This window comes from Poecilia reticulata, chromosome 3 (assembly GCF_904066995.2).
Source record: "Poecilia reticulata chromosome 3, P_reticulata-male-v2, whole genome shotgun sequence".
NCBI lineage: Eukaryota > Metazoa > Chordata > Actinopteri > Cyprinodontiformes > Poeciliidae > Poecilia > Poecilia reticulata.
In genome coordinates, this window is record NC_088832.1 from 5,687,695 (window position 1) to 5,712,761 (window position 25,067).

General features: G+C 40.9%; 1 protein-coding gene and 1 long non-coding RNA gene across 5 annotated transcripts; both read left to right on the forward strand.

The window, feature by feature from the left end:
- Positions 1-8,480: 8,480 nt before the first annotated feature.
- On the forward strand, positions 8,481-22,702 carry LOC108166164 (uncharacterized). Its single transcript, XR_001776427.2, has 3 exons — positions 8,481-9,105; positions 20,932-21,090; positions 21,168-22,702. It is a non-coding gene; the product is annotated as an uncharacterized LOC108166164 (long non-coding RNA).
- On the forward strand, positions 14,496-19,196 carry LOC103462225 (uncharacterized). 4 transcript variants are annotated; one of them, XM_017303856.2, is made up of 3 exons: positions 14,496-14,602; positions 14,969-15,086; positions 18,743-19,196. In XM_017303856.2, the coding sequence occupies exons 2-3, from the start codon at positions 14,982-14,984 to the stop codon at positions 19,082-19,084; spliced, it is 447 nt and encodes a 148-aa protein (XP_017159345.1). In that variant the 5' UTR covers positions 14,496-14,602; positions 14,969-14,981; the 3' UTR covers positions 19,085-19,196. The 4 variants fall into 4 exon arrangements, with proteins under 4 accessions (XP_017159345.1, XP_008403101.1, XP_017159344.1 ...); XM_008404879.3 differs by having other exon boundaries at positions 14,499-14,602; positions 14,969-15,044; XM_017303855.2 differs by having other exon boundaries at positions 14,500-14,609.
- Positions 22,703-25,067: the final 2,365 nt, after the last annotated feature.

Sequence of the window (25,067 nt, forward strand, 5' to 3'; positions counted from 1 at the left end):
ATCCTAATATTAATGTAACCAATTTCTATTAATAACTCATGAATCAATGTCGCGTTCGGCCGATTCAAGACATTTCAAAATAAATGAAAATGATGAGTGCAAGAACATTTTATTGAAATGTTCAAGTTTTGTGCTTTTCTGCCTTTTCTGCCACACAATTACAACTATTTCAAAAACAATTATCATTTGAACACTTTCTGAAGGCCTACCTAATGTTGTTAAAAGAACCTGAAACTTTAACACTGCAGTTTGGTTGGTTTTGTGTTTTTCACTGGCGGTTTTACAGCGCCACCTATTGACCCGGCAGACCTTCTGCACCGTTTTCTGTGGCGCATCATTTAGTGGGAGGCTGACATTTTTCGTAATTTTTTACAAAAATATACGGTGTTCTTTTCCAGGTGAACAGGATCTAAGTCTGCTAAAATATATTTTTTAAGAACTTAAAGGAAGGCGTAGCAGGAAAAAAAAAAATCCATCCTTATTTTTAAGGAATTTTTCACAGAAACTTAGTGGAAAATAGGAAAATATTTTATTTTCCTGAAACACAGACTCTCTGAACTGCCTCGTACTCTCATTTGCATCTTGCTAGCTAATGTTCTGTTACCGTTCTTTTACATTTTTCTGGATCCCTCGTCGCCGAATATCTGTGCCTTCACTGCTTACTACGTCCAGTCTAAAAAAAACTCACACCTCAGCCGCACTCCTCCACAAAAACAGGCTTATTTCTGCCAAAACATGTCTCTGAGCAGCTAGAAGAAGCTAGAATGTCAAAAAAATGAACAAAAAAACAAACAAACAAACAAAAACAAAACAAAACAGGGGCATATGCCAAAGGTTATCTTTGTGTCTCTTTTTTTTAAAAACAACAGTGTGATGTCATTTCCAAGCCCACATGAGTCAGGCAAACAGCACATCACCTAACCTTTTGAAAGCATCTAAATACGCCCGTGCAGGCCAAGTCAGCATGAAAGCAGCCATTCTACAGTACGTGTAAATAGAGTGCCAGATTCACAGGTGACTGGACACTGCTGTCATTGTCAGAGAAAAATACAGCATTCACACACAGCTGACAGGCTCCTAGCAGAGCAGCGTTGTTTCTGTGTGCGGCTGTAAGTCGTCAGAGTTAAATCATTTGCTGCTCGTGTGCTGTGAAAAGCAGGAACATGTTTTACCTGCTGCAGCCGCTGTTCTTCACGTCAGAGAATATTTCATACAGCGGATGCACTAAGGTAGTCAGGTTGTTGGGTTTTTTTTTTAATTATAATTATTTCAAAACAAAAGAGAATTTTTAATTGTGACACTTTAATGACTGTCCTTTGATGTATTTTTTATGACTTTCATCAAATAATGTTTGACATCTGCATAAAATTTATATTCGGTGCAAGTCACAAAAGGCCAAATCCAACAGGAACATTAAATCCACCTTAAATGAAGAGTAATTCTGCTTAATGCAAACTGCATTCACTGCAGCACAGGAGGTGGTACAGGGCACCAGGAGTCTAGCGGGGATCATAAAAAAGAAGTCCACTTTTTTATGATGCCCCCATTAAAAAGAAAAAAGAGAGCTCCCATAAAATCCCTCTTTTTTATGTGAATTTAAAAAAAACAACAGATTTTTTAAACTAAAAATATGTAAAAAAAAAAAAAAATGTAAACAAAAAAAAATGTGTGATTTTTTTAATGTAATAAAATAATCTCCTAATATAAAAAAGTCTACATCAATATAGCTTCATTTAAAAATAACAGCTCCCCCTCCTTCTCTACGTCTTGGTTTGTTCCTTCACCCCATGTGCCACATTTCTAAAGCCGAGTTATGTTATAAAAACAATATCCCCATTGTGTAAGGAAAGCATACTTCCTTGTTCAGGTGGAGCAGTGGTTAGGTGTGTGCTCCTGTCCTTTATGAGGTGGAAAGAGTGTTTGTTTGTTAAGAAAACCAGAGAAAGGCGCTTGGAGCAAAATTCTGTTTGTCACCTTACTCAGATCCCAGAATGCAACAGTGGTCTTACTGAAGCTACTTCCTGAAATTACTAATATTCATATATTATTTTTTCACTGAAAAAAAAAACTGTGACAAGATTATCACACGAGTCCAAGTTTACATTTGTTAGGAGAAGAAAAGTGGTGTTCACATTTGGCTTTAGGGAAGGCTTGGATGTCTTCCAGTTTTTCTATTTATCAAACATTTTCACTGCCAAAAGACAAAGGTAGGCCGTCTTTAAGAAACGTGACCTATGGCTTCTGCACAACACGACTGCCTGGTGACATTCTGAACAGCATTTATTCTTGTAGAAATGCGACTCAGCAGGGAGAAATCTTTTTTTTTTTCCCCAGCAACAAATATTAGACTCCGCAGAGATGATTACTGTATGAAACCAGAAGAAGCTTTGGCATGACAATGTGTTGGTGCAAAACTACTAAATGTCACTGATGAGACATGTTGTGTGTAGAATTACAGAAGAAGAACTTGGCAGCAAGACTATAGTTTTAGTTATGCAACTATAGCTATCCATAGCTCCTGTCCTAATGGAGATATATAAAGTATGTTCATGAATTCACACACAGAACACAAAACATCTGGAGTATTTCTTTCCCAAATGCTGCGTTTCCTCTGTGCTGTGGAGACACAGGTTGGAATGATTGAACCAATCGTCATGACCCGGTTTGTTGGTTACTAGAAGGAACTTCAGTATTTTTCTCAGACTGATGTCTAGATGTGATATAAACCCAGTTTGATGTGGGACCAAAACTCCAACATCTGTTACTATTTCATGTGGTCTCTGAACCCACGTGGTTCATTGTCACTCATTTGTAAAACCTTTATATTTTCTGTCCTGTATCACTTCCTGGTCTTTTACTGAAACATGATAATCTGGGGATTAAATTGTGTTTGCTCCAGTGTCAAATGCATAGTAAGGTGACGCTGGCGCCTCATTTCCTAGGTATGGTGTCTTCTTATGCCATTGAAACATGAGACAGAAACAGAGTAGAGTGACAAAGTGACACCAGAACTAAGTAAGTAATGTTCCTTGATATTCGCTAAAAAAGAAATGACAGCTGATGGGAGTGAGTCTGACGGAAAAAAGAAAACTTGCAAACAGAAAAGTCACACTAACACGACTAATGACAGAAAAACAGATTCCCAGTAGGCTGACGAGGAGTAGTCATGACTGGATATTCAGAAAGATGAGTCTGGAGCTTCAGCTTGATCTAATCTGAATGTGTGCATAAATTAGCATGTTTTCAGTTACTGTAGTTATAGTATTTGATTGTATGTTGGACAATGAACCTCTGCAATAAATTCCCAGAAGACTGTTGGAACCCTTTAAGACTTCCTTCATCATTTGAAAGGCATTTTGGTGATACAGCTGCCTTTTCAAGATGGCAGTCTGTCTTAGCTAAGAAACTCTAGAGCTGAGTCATTTTCTTCTGACTTATGAATTGATCAAACTCCATAAGGGAACCTTACATTTAAGCAAAGACACATCTGTGGCCAACTAAATACCTGGACTGCTGGAAATTGATAGGAGTCTGAGATTGTTATTGAATTTTCTCCCCTTTTTAAAATGGCTGATAAAAAAAAAAAACACGGTATTGTTCATCTTTAAAACGTTTTTATGCAACCTTTGATATCTGCTTTTTGATATTGACCATGCAATCAATGAAGCGTTTCTACCGCGGCGCAGGTGATATTACTCAATTTTCACAGTTAGGTAATATTAGTCTCACTAGAGCCAATCTATTGATCTGACCTGTTGGTACGAGCAGCGCTCTCTCTCTCTCTCTCTCTCTCTCTCTCTCTCTTGCTCTCTCTCTCTCTCGCTCTCTTGCATACGTTGTGCTACCAGCACTGTAATTTTAACACAGCAGCTTAGTCAGACTTTACTGTCAGAGCCAAAGTATTTTTTTATTATTATTATTTAAAAACACTGTAGTTTGCCAAGAGTAATTAGGCGAGATAAAAAAATTAAAAATAAATAAAATAAAATAACAGGTTTTAATTAAAAGAAGGCAGCCATCTATAGTCAACTTAGATAGAGATTAAAATAATTTCAAATGAGCAACCGCAATTCATATTTTGGTTGAAATTAGTATTTGTGGAATTGCTACCGAAAATGCCTTGGAAACTTTAGTATAATAACTTAATCGATCTTTAAACAGAAAGTTTGCACTCCGTCACCTTAAACCCTTTTTTCTTTTGCAACTGTTCAGCTGAGAGGTCTCATGATAAAGTCATGAATAGCCATAAACAATACTTCCTGACATCATATATTTGAGACAGTCATGTAGGCTTAATGCAAAGCAATATGATGCTTCATTTGCCTTATCTTGAAGACGGAACTTCAGAACCTTATACAGAAGACTGAACACTAAGCAAACGCATTTTCAGCCATTCAGATAAACAAGTGAAACAGACTAAATATCTGGTTGTTCCAAAAGTTTTATTGCGCTGAAATGAAAACAAGAAATTCTAAAAGTGGTAAATAATAAATAAAAAGGAAAATGAGAAACTAAACCTCATAAATACTGTAAATTGTGACCAGATGGAATATAACCAAATAGCTACACCTTCAAGTGCCTCTCATACACTGGATTGTCTAAATATAAAAATGAGTTGTCATTAAAAACTTATTTATTCTCGGATGTCTGCCCAGTCTTATGAAAAATGAGTGATGTGTGTGTAGGTGTGTGTGTGTGCGTGCGTGCGTGTGTGTGTGTGTAGGCTCTTCAAAGCTTTATTCCAGGTGAGTTCAGTCATGCTCGTCCTTATGTGTAAGGGACATGCAGGTTGCATTTTCTTCCCTCTTTTCTTTCATTTTCATGGATTATTATTTTTGCTCCTTGATGAAATCCTTTGTTGTTCCACACGTATGAGTGGCAGGTCCTAATATGCGTAGCAGCCACTGTGCTGAACGTTTCAGTAAAGCAGACTAATTGGAGCCCTGACGGCCAGGTGTGGACGAGTTGAGGTTGCTGCCAGGGCTTTGGCCACTGCAGCCAATCTTTCAACAGATACTCAAAAGATCAAGGCGCACAGGTTTGAGGGGTGGGGAGGGGTCAAAGGTCCTGGATGAGATAGCATTGTGCTGCCAACACGATACTGAACCACCTCAATGTCACAGCAGAACGTTGAGGATCTCATGCTCCGTTGCGCTCAACGGAAGACAAAGTTCCTCCTCGAAGTTCGTTGTCTTCGTTTGCCTTTCTTAACGTCATCTCGCAGATTTAACTGAATGTGAAAAGAGCCCTGTTGCAATGCGATGCCTTTGGTCAGTCCATTTTTTGCAGAGACTGCACAATCAAATACATTCTACCTGTCATAAAAGTGCTTGTGTCCCTGGGCAAGCATAAACTGTTCAGGAGTCTTCATGACACAAGCAGGAGGTGTTTCACAGCACACAGCGGTGCTCTGTGTGTCACAGAGAGGGAGCTTATGCTCTGTCACCTCCGGTCAACCACAGCCAGAGGTGACAGAGCCAATACTGAGCCTGTGGTTCAGGAACACTCAGAAGCATACACACAAATACATGAAATACACAACAGAGCAAGAGAGTCTCACTGTGACCTGAAGTGCAGAACAAGCACAGTGATGATATGGCCTTTATCACTACATGCAGTATAGTATGTTAGTGAAACAAACTTGCTAAGACTGCTGATGTACTAGCATTGTCCCTGCTTGTACTAACTTTGCTGGGTGGGCGGTGGGGGGGTTGTTGTTGTTGATCCAAGTTGTAATGTCCATTTTGGCATTAGAACTTTGAGTCCTAAAGTGTCTTTTTGCTATTATGACTGGCTGGGTGCTGTAACAGAAACAGGAAACTGTGCCACAGGTAAAGGTACATAATAGGAACATTTTTTAAAGATAAAGTTAACAAAAGCTATAATGGAATGTGTCTGTATCAGTGGTACATGCTGTAACCTTCCAGGTCCCAACCACACACTCCAAGTCTCTTAGCAGGCTTCCCTGTACACGATCACCCATCCATCTCTTTGACCCTTTCTTCCGCCATACAAGCTCACATGGTTCTTGCTCCTTTCCAACTCTATGATTTTCAACAAACTCCCCAGTCATTCAACCACTTCAGTGCCTCTCGGGAAGCCATCTTTAACACCCTCGCTCCTCGCACTCTGTCAGCGCACTGGAAGAACTTCAAATCTCTCTACGCGGCTTATCAATTGCATTTCCCTTCTCTTGACACCACGTCCATCTGTCTCTTCATTACTTATGCTGCAGAACCTTTTATTAGAAGCTCAGAGAAACACAGACATAAACCCTGATTTATACAGTATCTTGTTAGTCAGGCTGGTACTCGATCCTCAAAATGCCTTTCACTACCATCCAGACTTGATGCCATTGATGCCTTGTCAGGCATCAGTTTTTTTTCTTCACGCTGGTAATGGACAACATCTGTCCATCTAAATGTCATTGTCATATATTCATGCCTAAAAGCAAGGACCTTCAGCTCTCCTCAGTCATTGCATCCTCATCCTGTGATTTTGGAATCTGTTTCTGCTAGCCTTCTTGGCCTTCTTACAGTGTTCAGAGTTTTCCCCAACCTCTTCCAGGCATAATCCTTCTATACATCCACTTCTTTCAGATATCTTCACTCATAGTCACTCTCATCTCCACTCTCAGGAGACTTGGTGTCTCTTTTCCAATCCATATCTTCCGTCTTGACTACTTTCCCAGCTCATATGAACTATCCTGGTGAAAACCAGCCCCTTCTTTTACACTTTGCTTTGTCCAAAGGGTCCAGATTTTAACCAAAGGCAATTGAGAAACAGTCACTAACGTTTGACTGTGACGTGTGTCACGCGCCAGCTTAACGCTATATATATCTTACCAGAAATTGCCTGCGCTGTAAACATCCAACCCAACTGTGAAGAGAGAAGTTCAGAGCCCAACAAAGATGGCTGTTAATGCTAATTCGTGGCCGACACAGACTGATTGGTTTCATACCATACCATACCATACCATACCAACTTTATTTACAAAGCACTTTAAAACAACCACAGCTGATACAAAGTGCTGTACATTAAAACACAACATAACAATAAAAATAAATAAATAAATAAATACAAACTCTTACAGCTTAAAAACAAACATACAATTTAAAACTAGATCCCGCTGGAGTTGAAAGCCAAGTAAAATAGATGGGTTTTAAGACGAGCTTTTAAAGTGGACAGTGAAGGGGCCTCTCTGACCTGCAAAGGCAAGTCGTTCCATAACTTAGGACGAATGACAGAGAAAGCCCTGTCCCCTCTGAGCTTCCTTCTTGATCTTGGTACCTCCAAGAGCAGCTGATCTGCTGACCTGGGAGACCAATAGGGTCTGTACGGGTGAAGAAGCTCAGAGAGGTAAGCCGGGGCAAGATTATGTAGTGATTTAAAAACAAATGTAAGAATGTTAAAATGAATCCTAAAATATACAGGCAGCCAGTGAAGTGAGGCCAGGACAGGGGTCACATGCTCTCTCTTTTGAGTTCCTGTCAAAAGTCGAGCAGCAGCATTTTGAACCAGCTGCAGACGTGAGAGCAGTGACTGACTGACTCCCAGATAAAGGGAGTTACAGTAATCCAATCGAGTCGAAATAAAAGCGTGGATCACTGTTTCAAAATGCTGCCTGGAAAAAAAAGATGTCACTGATGCCAATCGCCTTAAATGATAAAAGCTGGACTTAACCACGGCTCTGATTTGGCTGTCCAATTTAAAATCACTGTCCACCTTAAAACCAAGATCTGTAATAACAGGTTTAAAATATACCTTAAAATATCTCCTCCTGGTAAGACCTGAACCATTTAAGAACAGTGCCATCAAAACCTACAACGTGTATTTGCGATATTAAAATGTCATGGTCTACTGTATCAAAGGCAGCAGTTAAGTCAAGTAAAATCAGAACAACATGGTTACCAGAATCACATGCAAGAAGGATGTCATTAAAAACTCTTATTAAAGCAGATTCTGTGCTATGAAGAGTTTTAAAACCTGACTGGAAAACCTCCAGAATGCCATTGTCATCTAAAAACTGTTTCAGCTGACAGTACACAATTTTTTCTAAAACCTTAGAAAGAAAAGGCAGCTTCGCAATAGGCCGATAATTAGCCAGAACAGTAGTATTAAGGCCAGGTTTTTTAATCAGTGGCTGAACTACTGCATGTTTAAAACTAGCAGGGACCACACCTGAGGACAGACTGCTATTTATAATTGCAAGAACAGGCTGTCCTATGCTAGATAAAATATCTTTAAAAAATCTTGATGGCTTAATGTGGCCAACCACGTCCTCTAAAAATGAGACAGTCACAGGCTCAAACTGGGTGAAAGCAGCAGAGCAAGGGACCGAAACAGAGGGGTCAGCCCTGGTACTACCAACCTTTTCAATAAAGAAACGCAGAAAATTATCACACATGTCAGGAGAAGCTTCCAAACAGGCATTCTGTGGAATATTAAGTACAGAGTCAATGGTGTTAAATAAAACACGTGGGTTATGGCTGTTTGAGAAAATGATATTTGCCAAATATTCCCTTTTTGCCTCTTTAACCGTGCTCTGGTAGAGACGCCAACAGTCTTCTAAAATGTTAAAACTAACCAGCAATTCATCCTTTTTCCACTTGCGTTCAACACGACAACATTCCTTCCTTGCAGCACAAGTTCTGTCATTAAACCAAGGCTCAGGTTTAATCCTTGGCTGCCTGGTTTTAATGGAGCAACCGAGTCCAGGATGATTTGACAGGAATAGAACCAGGACCAGAGCTCTTCTGTATCGGAGTGGAGGAAGTCAGATGATCCACAGAGCTGAAGAAAAGCAGTAGAGAACTGAGTGGCAGTGGAAGGGTTAATAATCCGACAGCACCGAACAGCGCGAGTTTTAACTGCAGTAGGTGTCAAACTAACACTGAATCAAACAGGCAGGTGATCCGAGAACACAGTCACATATTTCCAGGTTAGTCACAGGCAGACCGCAGGACTAGAGTTGTTTTAGTCCTTTTTCCCGTATTCTGAGGCATGCTCTTCACATGTGTGCTGTCTGAGCAAACTGTGGAGCTTGTAACCCGTCTGTGAGTGACAGAAGTGACAACTTGTGGAGAAATAGCTGCGAACATCCTAGTGAGTGAATAACTCAGTTAGCTTGCTGCTAATGTACAGATAAGTTACAAAGTAAACTGTCAGATACTGAGATACCTTGATAAATAATCCAAATTGGGAGTTTGTTGTATATTGTCCCAATGCTTTAAATGCTTTGGTCTATTTTACATCATTATAGTGATATAATTAGCTATTGACATGCTAACCGCTCTAATGCTAGTGCTAGGCATAGTTGCTAATGCTAAAGGCCTGTATCCTTTTAAAAGGCCAAAGTTAGCGCTACAATCAGAGATGAAATTTTATTTCATTAAAAATGTATGTAGTCCAAAGATACAACTCATGTTAAAACTACTATAAGCTGATTTTGGTTCAAGTAGTAGTGTTGGATTGTTATAAATTAATTAATTGACATTGTAGAAGCAGCTGAAAGGTAAAAATGTTTTAAGATGCCTGTGACGGCCCTGGGCCTTGTAGGCTGGTCTTGTTGTCCCTCTTTGTGCTCCTCCCATTTGCAGGTGTGCCTGATCGGGTGATTGGAGTGCAGGATACTTAAAGCTGGCTGTCTCCGTCTTTCAGCGGCTGCTGGGTGGCTTGTCACTGATCGTTGGTGGTTTGTCGCCTATGGCCCTCAGCGTCCATCCTGCAGAGGCAATGGTAGTTGCCAGGCCCCAGCTCCCCGTCTTTTGCACTTTTGAGTTTCTTTTGTTTTGATAGTTGTTTGTGTTAATAAACATTTACTTTATTTCACTTTAACCATGGTATGGTTTCATGTTTTTGTTATGACATTGAGCCAGTCGTAACAAATGGGGGCTCGTCCAAAGCAAGAATTCCTACAGTTTGTAAACTTGATGGTTTGAATGCGTGATGTTTTGTCATTCATCTTTTTTCGTGTTTGTAGGAGTGAGCACTGACGTCACCATTTGGGTGTGACACGTTTTTTTTGGCCGGCTTGTTTTGGGCAGCTGTGGCGTATTTGGTAGGTTGGTTCAATATGCAGGTGAGTGAAATGTTTTTGAGCTTGTGCATCAGTGTTGGTTCTATTTTAGAGACTGTGTCTCCTGCTAGGCTAAGAGGTGCTGTCGCTTTAGACTTCACCTGTTTATTTTGATAGTGTCGTGGGGGTTTGCGGTTAGCGTTCACTGTGCGAGCAGTGATCTCGGGGGCAGTCCGTAAGATTAATTTCTTACTGGTTTGGTGCTTAATAAACCCGCCGCCGATCCACGTGAAGAGCCAGGAATCAGTTTATCAGGTGAGTCTTGGCAGGCAGGTAAAGTATAGTGGGGACATGGTTACTTTGGACCCATTGTGCACTTGTTTCAATTTGTTTTCACTTCACGCTGTTGTTGGCGCTTAGCTGGCGTTTTTTCTTTCTGTGACGTGATTAATTTTCGTCCTGAAAATGGAGTTTGACCTGGAAAGTTTTGTAGCTGATCCCTCTTTGGAGAAGTTTAATAGTACTACTAAAAACGATCTCATAGCCATTGCTGCTCATTTTAACATACCTGTGGTTAAACAAGAGAAAAAGGGGGTTATTAAAGGACGTTTATACGCCGCATTGGTTGAGCAAGAGGTTTTGCCACCTCCCGCACCAAACACACAGGGTGAAGTTGGGCCGTTTTACCCTGAAGTGCGTAAAATGGAATTGCAATTGGAGATGCGTCGTTTGGAGCTGCAACATCAAGTTGAAATGCGCAAACTGGAATTGGAGGCAGTTGCGAAACGCGACTCAGCGCGCGGTTCTGCTGATCAGGACAGTGGTCTTGCAGGGGCCCAGTTTGACATTAATAAATGCATTCGTTTGATTCCACCGTTTTCAGAGTCGGATGTGGACAAGTATTTTGTCTTGTTTGAGCGTGTGGCTAAGACACTCAAGTGGCCTAGGGATGTTTGGCCGTTGCTTTTGCAGTGCGTATTTACGGGTAAAGCACAGGAAGCCTATGCCTCGATGTCACCTGGTGACAGTTTAAATTATGATAAAGTGAAGAGTGCAGTGGAAAAGGCTTACGAACTTGTACCCGAGGCATATAGACAAAGATTTCGCCGCTTTAAAAAATCCGACAATCAGAGTTACACGGAATTTGGGCGTGTAAAAACCGCTTTGTTTGATCGGTGGTGCGCTGCACAGGAGGTAAAAAACTTTGATCAGCTCCGCGATCTACTTTTGCTGGAGGAGTTTAAAAACGGGTTGCCGGAAAACATAGCAACTTACATCAATGAGCAGAAAGCTAAGACCGTGTCTGAAGCTGCAGTGTTGGCAGACGAATACGTTCTGACGCATAAGGATTTTTCAGATCAGGTTGGTTTCAGACAATCTTTTGGGCGAAGCGGGAACCGCATTGATCGGGTTGATGTCGCTGAGCTAAATGAGGCCAGACGATTTAAAAGTCCGGTTGTTCGGGATGATCGGGTTTGTCATTATTGTCACAAACGCGGACACATTAAGGCGGATTGTTATCAGCTTAAAGCTGAAATGCAAAGGTTTGAGACTGCTCCTAAAGGTGTTGGTTTGGCTGCACCGGTGCAGAATCATCTAAAGGACGCGAAGAACGTTCAGCGTTCTGAAGTAGGCGTCTCCTATCTGCCTTTTATTCGTGATGGGTATGTGTCACTGCCAAACAGCACGGAGAAGGTTCCAGTTAAGATCCTTAGGGATACTGGCGCGTTTGACTCTTTCATTAGAGCTGATGTTTTGCCGTTCTCGGTTGAATCTGAGACAGGTGCCTGTGTTCCGATTCGAGGAATGGGATTAAACGTCTTGTTTGTTCCACTACATAAAGTATATCTCGACTGTGAACTATTTACGGGTGACGCACAGTTGGCTGTGCGCCCTGCTTTGCCGATTGACGGAGTCTCTGTGATTTTAGGTAACGGTTTAGCTGGGACACATTTGTGGGCGGAGATTGTGCAGTTGGATGGACTTGTTAAGTCGGAGCCGATTAAACGAGTCATTTCTCAGACTGACGAGAATAACAGGGAATTCCCGGATGTTTTTACCGCATGCGCAGTTACTCGAGCCATGACGCGTGCTCAGAGCGGGAAAGAGGAAAAATGTGTGAAAAAAATGACTCTTCCATTGTCCAGTTTTCCCATGTCTCTGTCTCGCAGCGAGTTCGTGGCGGAGCAGCAAGCTGATGCTTCTCTTAAGAGTCTCTTCGATCAGGTGCGCCCGCTGAGTGAAATCACGGATTGTGCATGTGGCTACTTCCTGCAGGACTCGTTGTTGGTGAGGAAATGGTTACCCCATGCTGACATTGTGGGTGAGCCAGTATTTCAAATAGTGGTTCCCACTAAACTCCGCTCCGCAGTGTTCAAAGTTGCTCATGACGAGTCGGGCCATTCTGGTGTACGTAAAACGTATGACCGGGTGCTCAGACATTTTTTCTGGCCGCGTCTTAAAAAGGACGTATCGTCTTACATTAAGATGTGTCATGTCTGTCAGCTCATTGCTAAACCCAATCAGACTTTGAAACCGTTCCCATTACGCCCAATTGTTGCCGCATCTGAGCCGTTTGAGCACTTAATAATTGATTGCGTTGGCCCGTTACCTCGCTCAAAGGCTGGGTCATTATATCTGCTCACTGTGATATGTCAAACTACACGTTATCCAGCAGCCTATCCATTACGGTCAATAACTGCTAGGTCAGTTGTACGTGCGCTCACTCAGTTTTTTTCGGTGTTTGGCATCCCTAAAGTCATACAATCTGACCAAGGAACGAATTTTTCATCACATTTGTTCAGTCAGGTTTTGAAGCAGTTACGGATCCGACACAGTAAAGCAACAGCGTATCATCCAGAGAGTCAGGGGGCGTTAGAGCGCTTCCACCAGTCTCTGAAGTCTCTCCTGCGAGCTTACTGTACAGAACTGGCGGGCGACTGGGAGGAAGGTTTGCCGTGGCTGATGCTGGCCGCCAGGGAGGTAACCCAGGAAAGCACCGGGTTTAGCCCAAACGAACTGGTTTTTGCGCACAACGTTAAGGGTCCGTTGGCTGTGGTAGCGCACGGGCTTAAAGAATCCGTTCCACCGACAAACTTGTTGGATTATGTAAATGGTTTCAGAAGACGCTTGTATCTGGCGCGGGATCTTGCTAAAGAGAAGCTGACTGAAGCGCAGAGGAAAATGAAAAGCCTGTTTGATCGCCGTGCTGAGGTTCGCTCATTTCTGCCTGGTGATCAAGTGTTAGCTTTGTGTCCAGTCATGACTTCTCCTTTTCAGGCTAAATTTTCTGGTCCATATACGGTCCTGGAGAGGGTTTCCGACCAGAACTATGTAATATCAATGCCAGAGCGGAGAAAGAAAAACCAGTTGTGTCATGTTAACACGTTAAAAGCATATTATGCTCATGACGTTTTATTTCAGCCTCATGGCGTTACCCCGGTGTGTACCGTAAACAGCCTTGATGGAGGCAGCGAGACCTTCAGCACCACGGATAGCGCAGTGTCACCTGTGAGGAATGACGGCGGTACAGATGAGTTGGACAGCGTTCTGATTCATGGGCGTCTTAACATGGATATTCAATACATTAAAGGGAAAAACAATGTAAAAGCCGATGCGTTATCTCGCGCTCTAGTTTAGTAGTTTGTTTTGTGCTCTTTTCTCTTTATTTCCTTTTTTTGTCCTTAAAAGAGCTTCTGAGTGCACCAGTTGCTGGTTTGGAAAGTGGAGTAGGGAGAAGAAAACCTGGGCATTACATATCTACTTTGCTAAGTACGACTGGTGAAAATGGTGGCTGTGTTTGTTTACGCACGGTGAGTTAGGCAGGAGCAGGGTTCCTTGTAGGAACCTGCTTTTTATGGGTGGGGGTGTGACGGCCCTGGGCCTTGTAGGCTGGTCTTGTTGTCCCTCTTTGTGCTCCTCCCATTTGCAGGTGTGCCTGATCGGGTGATTGGAGTGCAGGATACTTAAAGCTGGCTGTCTCCGTCTTTCAGCGGCTGCTGGGTGGCTTGTCACTGATCGTTGGTGGTTTGTCGCCTATGGCCCTCAGCGTCCATCCTGCAGAGGCAATGGTAGTTGCCAGGCCCCAGCTCCCCGTCTTTTGCACTTTTGAGTTTCTTTTGTTTTGATAGTTGTTTGTGTTAATAAACATTTACTTTATTTCACTTTAACCATGGTATGGTTTCATGTTTTTGTTATGACATTGAGCCAGTCGTAACAATGCCTTGTTTGTAATTTATTCCAACATTGATTTTGATTCATTTACTTTATGCAGTGTATAGGATTTGGATATGTATATATTTTAAATGTATATCTAAAGTGCCTTAACTTCGAGCAAAGTGGAAATCAAATTTCTTGTTTGTGTTCAAAAACCTGCAGAATAATTATTTATCTTCCTTTTGGGATCAATAAAGTATTTTTGAATTGCATTTGAATAAAGCTGATTCTGAGTCCGTTTGTAAAATTTTCAAAACACATCGAGAACTTGAGTGTTTTAAACTGCACTTACTGTTGGTTCCCTTGGGAACCAACAGTAAGTGCTTCAAAACAATTAACCTCCAAGGACACTTTGGACTTCTCTCACAGGTGAATGGTACGTTTCTTTTCTGTCGTTGACAACCTGTAGTTTACATTAGAAGTGATGTAAACTTAAGTGTAGCTTTGTCTTTAATGTACAAAAAGAATCATGTTACTGTTACCTGTTATTGTTTGTTTTCATCCCTGAGTAAAGTTCAAACCGAAGTTCGTTAAAGATGATTTATTACGTAGAAGAGAGTATTCGATTTCACTTTAGTGCCTCTTTTTGCACCTTTAGTCGTTTTCTTTTCTTCTGTCAAATTTGTTTTAAAGCAAGATATGTTTACTTTTGAAATAAAAATTTGTTTATGTATAAATCTTCTGGAAATGTATTGTGATTGATGTTTCTGACTTGGGCTTATCTGTTCCAACCAGTACTAGATCAAACATGGAGGACTTTCTGGTAAAAGACAACAAGAAGACGACCAGCCCAACGACGTATTTACCAGGCGTGAGTTGTTCTCAACTTCTTGTAACGACTTGTAACGAGCTAGTAAGTGCTATTATTACAGGTGTCCAATATCGATCCAATGTCAAGTAAATACAGGATCAGATACCAATACACAAAGTTTTTATTATTTGAGTTTGATATAGGATAACATTTCTGACCTTTAGGTGTTGTATTTTTTTTTCTATAAAGTATTTTGTATAACGTTTGAAAAATGTATAGGTGTCTACAAATAATTTGAACTAAAATTAGCATTTTTCCTAATTAAAGTGCAACAAAATATCATTTGAGAGCAAATCTAAAATCCATTTTTTTAACAAGGAGCCTCAAACAAGAACGTTGAGTTGAGAGGTGATAAAAATCCCAATCCACATGTTTTGCAAACCACGCCTTTTGGTACAGACAGTGGCAGATAATGTCTGTTATTCTGTTTATTTGGTTGAGGAGACCGGTCTGTCAACTGATAAAACCCCAAATTGCCACTTTGGTTAAAATCAAAACAAAAAAAGCAAAAAAAAAAAACTCCAAAAAACGAAACAAAACAAAAACAACTCAAGGCCAAGTGGAAAACTGGATTGTTGTATTTTAAAATCAGTGGTTAAATATGTAGATAAGGCCGGGCTACATGGTAGCTCATGCCTAAAACCTTAATTAATTAAAATAACTCAAATATTTTTTAACTAAGATAATGATTGAAAATGTTAAGTTTCTGTTTTCTACTGATGAACATCAGAACTCAGGAAGTTTGATTCAAAATGAGTTTGATTGATGCATTTTCTTTTCTCGTTTTTTTTTTTCCTTAAAGAATCACAGCCTGTCATTTGTAGGACAATGCTAAGGATACTGCAGTAAAAGAAATTTCAACTTTTAACAAATCCTCACGATTACATGTCAGGGCTTAAAGAGCTCCGGCCGGGGGCCGGATTTCCGGCTTTTGACCAAACGGTCCGCCTCAACCAAACTGTAGTCTCCGGGCTTAACCCTTCTAGACCGGAACGTGTGGGCGGCAACACATCTAAATTTGCAGTACCGTAATTCCGCCACACATAGCGCTATCTAAAAAATTCCAACGGTTTCTGAAAGGGGAGACGTTGCACTTTCCAACAAATATCGGGTTAATACGGCAACTTCACAGCTGCAGCTGCAGAAAGTGTAATTAATCCGGAGGGCACTCGTTTAATAGGCGGTAAATTGCGAAAATAACTTGCTGGATATTTAAAGTTCCGGTTGTTATGGATACATGGGTAAGTATATCATCTCACAGGATGAGATGATATACTCATCCTGTGAGATGATATACTCACAGGATGTGTGAGTATCCTTATTTGTAAGAAATTTGTAAGAAATAAATCTTTCTTACAAATAAGAAAGATTTATTTAGTCAGACGTTTGAAACTTAGGCGTAAAGAGCTCCGTCTGGGGGCCAGACTTTCAAGCAAAGCGAGCATTGGACCAAACGGCCCGCCTCAACTAAACTGTAGATAATAGACAAAGATGTCTGCCAATCAGAATTCTAGCTCCCGTGTTCTTGACCAATGACTGTAAAACGGTTTGTAGAAAAGAAGCGCATGCGTTCGGTTTGGCGGTTAAATCAAATACGATATGAAAGAAGATGGAGTTTGTCTCACCCGGTAAAGAAACACATTTACTTGAGAAAGGAATTAAAAACAAGTAGCGCTGGGCATGGCTAGAGGAAAGGGGACAAGACGGGAAGTTGGCGGACATTTTTACAAAAGGGGGGCGCTGGGATTCCTTTGGGGGGCTTTTGGTCGAAGGTAAACTTTACACCTTACAATCACAACAATACCAGTTTAGACTTTGAGCAACTTGGTAAAACTGTATTGTGTAACATTAAATCATGCCTGGCTGCAACTGTATCGATGGCAGCTCTCCTTCTATTCAGTGTTTGTAGCTTTCGGCGCAGCTCCGCTCCTGCTAGTAGCTTGACCGCATCAGGTCAGCGTTACACCGGCTGTGATTCACTTTGTCTGGTGTCTGATTTTCTAATATTTTATTTTTTATTGAGGATTTTTGTACATACGTTTTGGCAGTTCTGTGATCATGTCAAAGCAGCAACTTATATTAAAAAGTGTTTTATTGTGCGTCTGTAAGCTGCCCGCTTTTATGGATGGACAACAGAAAATCGCTCTTATAAACATGTAATTACTAAAGTCACGATACCCTCACTGTGTATCCCTCTGAAAAATGAACCCATTTAAATCCCTCCATAGGTGATACCACGATAGAGAGCGTTCATTTTATAGCGTTAACACCGGTGCTGTAAGTGGTCTGGTATGAAACGTGATGGAACAACACAGCACTTTTAAATTTCAATAATCAGAATGCAGAAATTATTTCTATTGTTTTAAAAGGTTTATGTCAGTCTGCCTTTTCCCCATCGATACGCCCTCTACCTTAGGGGGTTAAAAAAAAAAAAAGACGCGCACATTGCGCAAAACTCTGAAACAGGAGAAGCGGGACATAAAACGCAGCTACGAACTAGATGTGAATTATGGCATAAAAACAGAGAATCCGACGCTGAACAGTGAAAAATTAACACATGATGTGAAACACATGATGATACTCTGATGTCCCATTCTCCTGAAGGCAGCACAGAGCTGCACCACCAGAAACCGACAGAAACACTGAAGAGAAGAAGAGCTATGATTAATGTAGTTACAGTTCTATTCATGTTTTAATGTTGCAGAGCTCAGTCGTTTTGCAAATAGTTCAAAGTTTAAACTGGCATGTTGAACATCTTTTATCTGGTCATTTTGTGGAATATTTAACAACTAGAAAATGGCACAGAACAAGAATATATTTTCCACTCTGATTGGCTGCTGTTAGGCCTACAAATTTTAAGTTGAATGTTCATAAAATTTTTCATAGACACTTGTGAAAATAATTTCTATTCCCATGACTTTTTTGTTCTCTGGGAAATTATCTTGATGATAAATACAGAAACAAGCATAAAAATCAAAACATCTACAATAGTGATACTAATATTTATAATAAAATAATGGTGAGTGCAAAGTAGCCTACAAATTCTTTGGTGGGGGGCGGTGAGGGACCTGGATGAAGGGTGGGGGGGCGCTGGCCCAAGAAAGGTTGAGAAACACTGCTTTAGAGGGTAATGTTGCATGTTCTAAATTACTTGCTAAAACATTGACTGAAAGGACTCTTGTTTAATGTTGAGGGATTTTTGCCTGTAAGGCAAACCTTTAGGGCACAGACATTTTACATTTTGAGTAGAAATGTACTGAAGTCTTATTTAAGTTTGAGTGTTTAGCTTGTTAGAAGCAATTGTTGCACTATTCAAAGACACTTTTTATTAAACTGTGGCAATAGCAACACTATAGTAAATTTCTATCATCACTATAAGCTTCAGGCTCAGGATTTTTTTTACTTTAAGTCCTGTACATGTACATGTATGGAATGTTGTTGCAAGGCTCCAATAAAAATAAAGAAGTGAATGTCATGGATTACCTCAAACTTTAATATACATTTAAAACTATTGAATCTGGACTGAATTATTGCAAATCAATGATTCTTTAAAAAAAAATCATATTAATTATAGTGTAAAAGTAGGACATACTTTAAGGTTAAAAGAACTTTAATCTTTTGAGATTTCTTCGTTCTGTTTTGTGAATTCAACATTCTACGACATTTCTCTCACTGTCCGCCCTCATTCTATTCCACAGAACTCTAGTGGCGCCCACCTGAACGTAGTTCATGATGAGAGTCTGAGCAGAGCCGGCGACACTAAAGGTGATCAGCTCCCCCATCCTGAAGAGAACAGACAGCTTTTTGAGAGCCTTCCCGCTTTGCCCAAGAAGCTCGCCTCCAAACGCGGGAGGAGGACGTACATCTGCGACCAGTGTGGGAAGACGTTCCGGAGGAAAAGGCGTCTGACTGTCCATCTGCGGAGTCACGGCGTTGAGAGGCCGTACAGCTGTCTCCAGTGTGGGAAGAGTTTTATTCAGAAGGGGAATCTTACGGTCCATCAGCGCATCCACACCAGAGAGAGTTTACCTCAGGCCTGAACTGGAGGGAAGTTTATCAGAACCTTGTCATCAACGTACATCGACCACACGGTGTGAAATGTACATTTGAACTTAACAGCTTAAATAAAATTAATTGGGGGAGCAAAGTAAAGTCGCAGTAATTTGTCGTTTTTCTTTTTTACAAGAAATCAAACGACAGACGCGCTCACGTAGCAAATCCAGAGCAAGTCTGGTTCTGAGAATGTACCGTTTATTGTTTTGTCATGTAATTACTGCTGGATCTTTTTCCTACAGATTTCAGTGATAACAAATCAGACGCGTGATTTCTTATCACACGTCTGATAGCAAATCGTTATGCTTTGGCGTAACAGAGGTGTACAACTGGGCTTAGAGCTTAGACCAATACTCTTTATTTTATCTATGCCTATAGGCTTAGAGGACACTCTGTCCAGTAACCCAGTGGTCAGTTTTACCTCTTTCTGCAGTTTTCAGTCCATGCTGTTGTTTAACTTTAAGACACAATGATGAAACTTTAAACTGCTACTGCGCAAGTTACTCAACAATTTGTTGCTAAGTACCGTACTATAAGGTGCACCTAAAAACCTTCAATTTCCTCAAAAGCCGACAGTGCGCCTTATTATCCGGTGCGCCTTATATATGGACCAGTATTGAGTCACAACAGGTCTAGCAACTACAGTAAGCAGCCGCCGACTTCAATTTCCCCCGTAGAAGAAGAAGTGCGCGGTGCATGCTGGGATAGTTGTCAGAACGCTGGTTTGTTAATAAAGTTTGATAATACATTTAAAGCCAGGAGGGGAGGGGCGGGGGAAGAGAGACAGAGACTGCGGCAGCGTGTCGGTTGGTCTGTGTTACCCAGAAAGTAGTTGGGCACAATATCGCAACACCAACACCGTGAGTGAAACAGTGACTGAGGCAGACTGCTATATAAAGTACTCGGGGACCACTTCTTTACAAATATGGATGTCTAATAATAGAGTACAAATCGGCAACCCCAAAATTCTATGCACCTTATAGTCTGGTGCGCCTTATAGTGTGGAAAATATGGTAACCAAAGAGTGAGTGAGTGATGGAGGGCTCATACCAAATGCATTACCTGCATTTGTCCCACATGTGCAGCAGAGGTTGCGAGTTCTCAGTGTTTTGCCAACCTCCATAAAACAGAATAAGAATAAGAAGTCAATAGAAAAAGATCGAGGTCAATAGCCTTCATAAACATAAAAAAATTCTACTAAGCAGTTTATTGCGAACAACCATTAAAATAAAAATAGGCTGTCAGCTATTCAAAATTTGAGATGATAACTCAGAAAAATCCCCACCCCACAAAAAAAACCCTGAAAGAAATAAAAATGTCAAGAAAGGAGTAATGAGTAGCTGCACGATTCTTGTTGATCACCAGAGTAGCAGCATCTCAGAGTACTGGAGGTCTACATGACACTGAGGGCACCACAGTCCACTGACTGTTTGAAAAAGGCCTAAAGACATTTATTTTTAGAAAAATGTTTGGTTCATTTTCTTACATACTGGTTTTAATCTCTTTTATCTATGCATCTATTCTTATATTTAATTTTAATTCATTTTTATCCATTACAAGTTCAAGTTTTGCTCCTGTTTCCTGCCTTTCAATATTTAAAGGGCATTATAAATAATATCTATTATTATTACTATTATTATTTTTATTATTGCTATTATTATTTTAACAGTCCAACAACAATTTACCTTCAGGTGAAGGAAATACCACATCATCGTACCGACTCTGAAAACAGCTGTTTGGTAGTCAAAAGCGTTCCCTGAAGTTCTACATAACTTCATCAAAACTGAGCGAATTTTCAGTCATTTGATTTGACAAGCGGTTTTTCATCTTGCAGTGAATACGAATGCGACACACTCCAACGTGTGTGAGCTTCGCCAGCTAAGAGAACAGCCAGTTCACGGGAAGAGGATGACTGAGTGATTTTGTGATAAATTGGATAGAAATGCACAGCAGCTGGATCCAGATTGACAGCTCCAAGTCAATGAACACCCAGGTATAGAGGTGTAATATCTCCTAAGAGTCTATTTTTCTGACTGACAGACAAGTTCACCCAGGTTACTGTTTTCACAGCGCAAGGCAGTTCTTCAAGCGTGCAGAACTTGGACCCACTGAGGGAAATAAGGAGAGACGCTGCTGTCAGGCTGCTGTTTGAAGAATGAACACACAAACATTAAGAGTAAGACTGAGTGGAGGCGAGGGGGGTTGGTGATGGTGCTATTTGGAGAATCAGCACAGATGCATTGACTGACAATCCCCCGCTAAATGGTTTTGCAGCAGAATTATTGCTTTACAAGCTGTATTTTCTCCTGTGAGCAGCGTTATGCTGTTCACTGGATCGATTAATTTCGTATCTAATGATATCTGTGCGCGCTGAATGCTCAAAAAGTTGCAGGATTTCAGAGTTCCCAGAGGAAAAGCTGTAAATCACAGAGACTTTGAGGAGGAGACCAGATAACAGAACATCATGGGACGACGGAGTTCATTAAAACAAACAATTACAAGAACCATTAATAAACTTTTCTCTGCAACTAGGAAAATAAAAATCTAAAACATTGGAACAAAACAATAACTGACCAAATGATGTTGGCTTAAGCTGAATAGAAAGTCTTGCAAAAGTATTTTTTACAATTTCAATATTTTATTGTTGAGGATGATTTAAGCTACGGCATATAACCCTTAGGGGGGACAAGGTGTTTTTTTTTACATATTTGTTAAAACTGTAACAATTTATGAGTCAAATAATCTACAGAAAAATTGAGCTTCTCCACATCCTCCCAGTGCCCCTGTAGTGATCTGCAGAAATGGCACCACTTCCAATCTAAAATTAAAAGTCAGAGACAGCTGATCGGTGCTGTAAGTCAAGCTTGTGGACGCGCTGCTCATTGTGTTACCGTTCCAGAAAAACTTTAGGTCCTTCGTCATCTGTAGCCATGTTAACTAGCCTTAGCATTCCTGACAGGTCCAACTGTCGGGAAGACGTTGTAGCATAGCCGAGAGAAAAAAAGGGGCAGTTGTGATGAGTGTGTTCACAAGCATGACTGACAGCGCTACCCTCCTCCTGGCTCTGACTGGTTGTTTCTGACCAACCGGTATGTTTCTGTAGTTAGCACTTGGACCAATGGGAGAAGCCAGAGGAGCTCCATTTTTTTTCACAGGTTCACAGGTTTAATAGACTTCTGGAGCACCTTGTTATTTGAATTAGGTGTAGGGAAGCTGAGACACATCTAAAACATGACGTAAAGTGAGGCCCTGAGGACCAGGTGTGGGACAGGCTGGTCAAAGGTCACGTTCATGCAGAAGTCAGTTGTGACCCAAATCCAAATTTCTTTGGTTGCAGTGGTTCAGTGCAGCCTGAATGTTCCTGTTCTAATCTTTTCATCCCAAAAAAGTCAGATTTGTGCCACGTTCACATATGGAGCTACATCAGATACGAATCCAATTGTGGTTGTAGTGTGATAAAATGTGAAAAAAGTTATTACTAGGCAATGTAAATCTGTGCAGTTTTATTCAGTTTTCTCAGCAAACAACTCTCAACCTTTCAACTATCACTTTTCTTCTCATGCAATATGACATTTAAAAGCGTTAGACCACTGACTGAGTACGCTGAGTGTTTTTTTTTTTCTTTCTGTTTCTTCAGACTGGTTTCTACATGACTGGAATATCTTTCTATATAGCTAGTAAAAGATGTGACCATCCATTGGAAACTGCTGTGTAGATCAAAGAGCTCTGCATCAGTGTTGGACAGTGAAAATGATTAGTCCATGCCCAGTGGCTGTCTTAACCTCAGTGAAGCTGGCTTTAGTAGGAGACTTTTTTTTTTTGCTTCACTGCTTTCCATCCCATCTCATGCAAGCACAGCTTTTTTCAGCCCCGATGTCGGACTGGAAATTGTTCAAAACGAATCGCCAACAACCTTCCAACCAGAAACCCGGAAACAAGTTTCAATGCCAGGCGGTGCAATGGCCAAAGTTAACGTTCTTTATTTCTTAACTGGCCAAATTTACAAGGCAACACATTTCGCGTTTGAAGTTTGGAAAAGAAAAAAATCCTGCAGCGCAAACTGTCACAGCGCGGCAACATTCTCACCCACTCGAGTGCAGCAGGGGTCAGACTTCTGGTTCAAAGAGAGACGGGCTGTCAGGCTGTCAATCATCTCTCGGCCGGATGAAAGATCAAAAGGCAGATCAGACGATTCTGCTGTTTTGAGCCGAGCGTCGTTTCGCTTCGGAACAGTTTTTGCCTTTGGTGCTGTGTGCTGTCTTACCGCCGCCCCTCCAGATCATTATCATCGCTGTCCCTGGCTTCGCTGCTGTATGACACTTGTGGTCATGTTAGGTGTTCAAGCTGTGAGGTGGTCTATGCCTTTCCTGATTGGCCTCAAACCGCAAACTGTGACCGACTTGCTAGCATCGTCGGCTAAGTTCTGATCTTTTCCCAACTCACTTGGGCCTCTGGTAATTTACTTCCTTAGAGGTTCAGGACTACAACCCGCTTTGGGGGGCTGGACAAGAATTCCTACACAGGGACGATGTCAGTTCAACCAAAAAGGCAGATAAAACCCGCGCTAAAAAAAAGTAAAGTTATCCATTGAAGTTAGCCATATATATTTTGTTTTTTAGATTCAAATGATGTGCTTTTGGCATCCTTGCTTACTACATCTTGCACATAATGTGAAGAGACAGTGCTGGGTGCAACAAGCCTCAGGTTGGGCTTTGATCAAAACATCAGAGAGCGATGCTTAGGCAGGTATTTAGATTTTCTTCTTTTTTAACAGACTCTCCAGTCTGTTAATCATGACTTTAAGCCATTTTTTCACACCAATAAACTTAATGGCTCACGATTACTCTGATTTGTGTCAAAAGTCTAGAAACACCATCAATGAGTTCTTGCTTTCAACATTTAGAGAAAAGCCTTATTTAGGCTTTCTTGATCATGTGGATTGTAGTTTTCATGTCTGCTGGTGGTGTGCAGGTTGGTTACGCTTTGATGGTGGTATAACCAGGGAAGACCTGATCACCTTGTTCATTTAGTCAGTTGTCTTTGTTACTGTGTTTCCGTACCTGGTAGTCTGGTAGACTTGGTTTGACTGGGGATAAATGTTTCAACACTGGTTACATTTTCAGTTGCCACTTTTGATTTAAATTGAACACAATTTAAATCAAAAGAAACATATATATATATATATATATATATATATATATATATATATATATATATATATATATATATATATATATATATATGTTTCTTCCCCTGTCCACTGAAGGAAACAACATGAAAACCCTTGAAGAAGACACTGAGCACAACTTCCTTCACATATGGTATAGCGTGAAATGGTAACAGTTGCAGACCTTTTCTTTTGTTTTTGTCAAACAACCATGAGCCCTTTTTCCCACTAGTGATAGATTTGCGTGTTTGTTATGGTTGTAGTTACCCAGAATACCCTGCTGTTCTTAACTTCCTAATTTTGGCATGGTCTCTGGTCCGCTTGGCGTTCCCGTGTGCTTGATAGCGCCAGAGTTCACATCGACCTATTTTTCTTAGCAAACCAGTTTTTGTTTTTGTCAGAGTTTGATTACGCAGTCACACCTCCCCAAACGAACCAGACTTTCTAGGCAAATGAACTGGAGTTTGATTTATTGCTTCACCAGACATACAGCACTGGTTAAGTAGAGAAACAGAACTCAATGCAGAACCGCCATATCAGACCAGAAGAGAACGGTTTTAATAAAGTTAATTTATTGTCATTCCAGCAGGTGACGCCCTGATAGCAGGGGGATATTTCTTCATGTACAGAACTATCATCCTCCTTTCACCATGAAAAACAGAATAAATTGAGGAAAGAGAAGGACAACAGGAGCAAGCAAAATAAGAACTTAACACTTTGTCATTTGTTCTGGTTATTGTCTCCCAGCTCCCACCGCAGCACCACGCTAATTCCCCAACCTTCCTGTCGACCTTTAGTTCTGT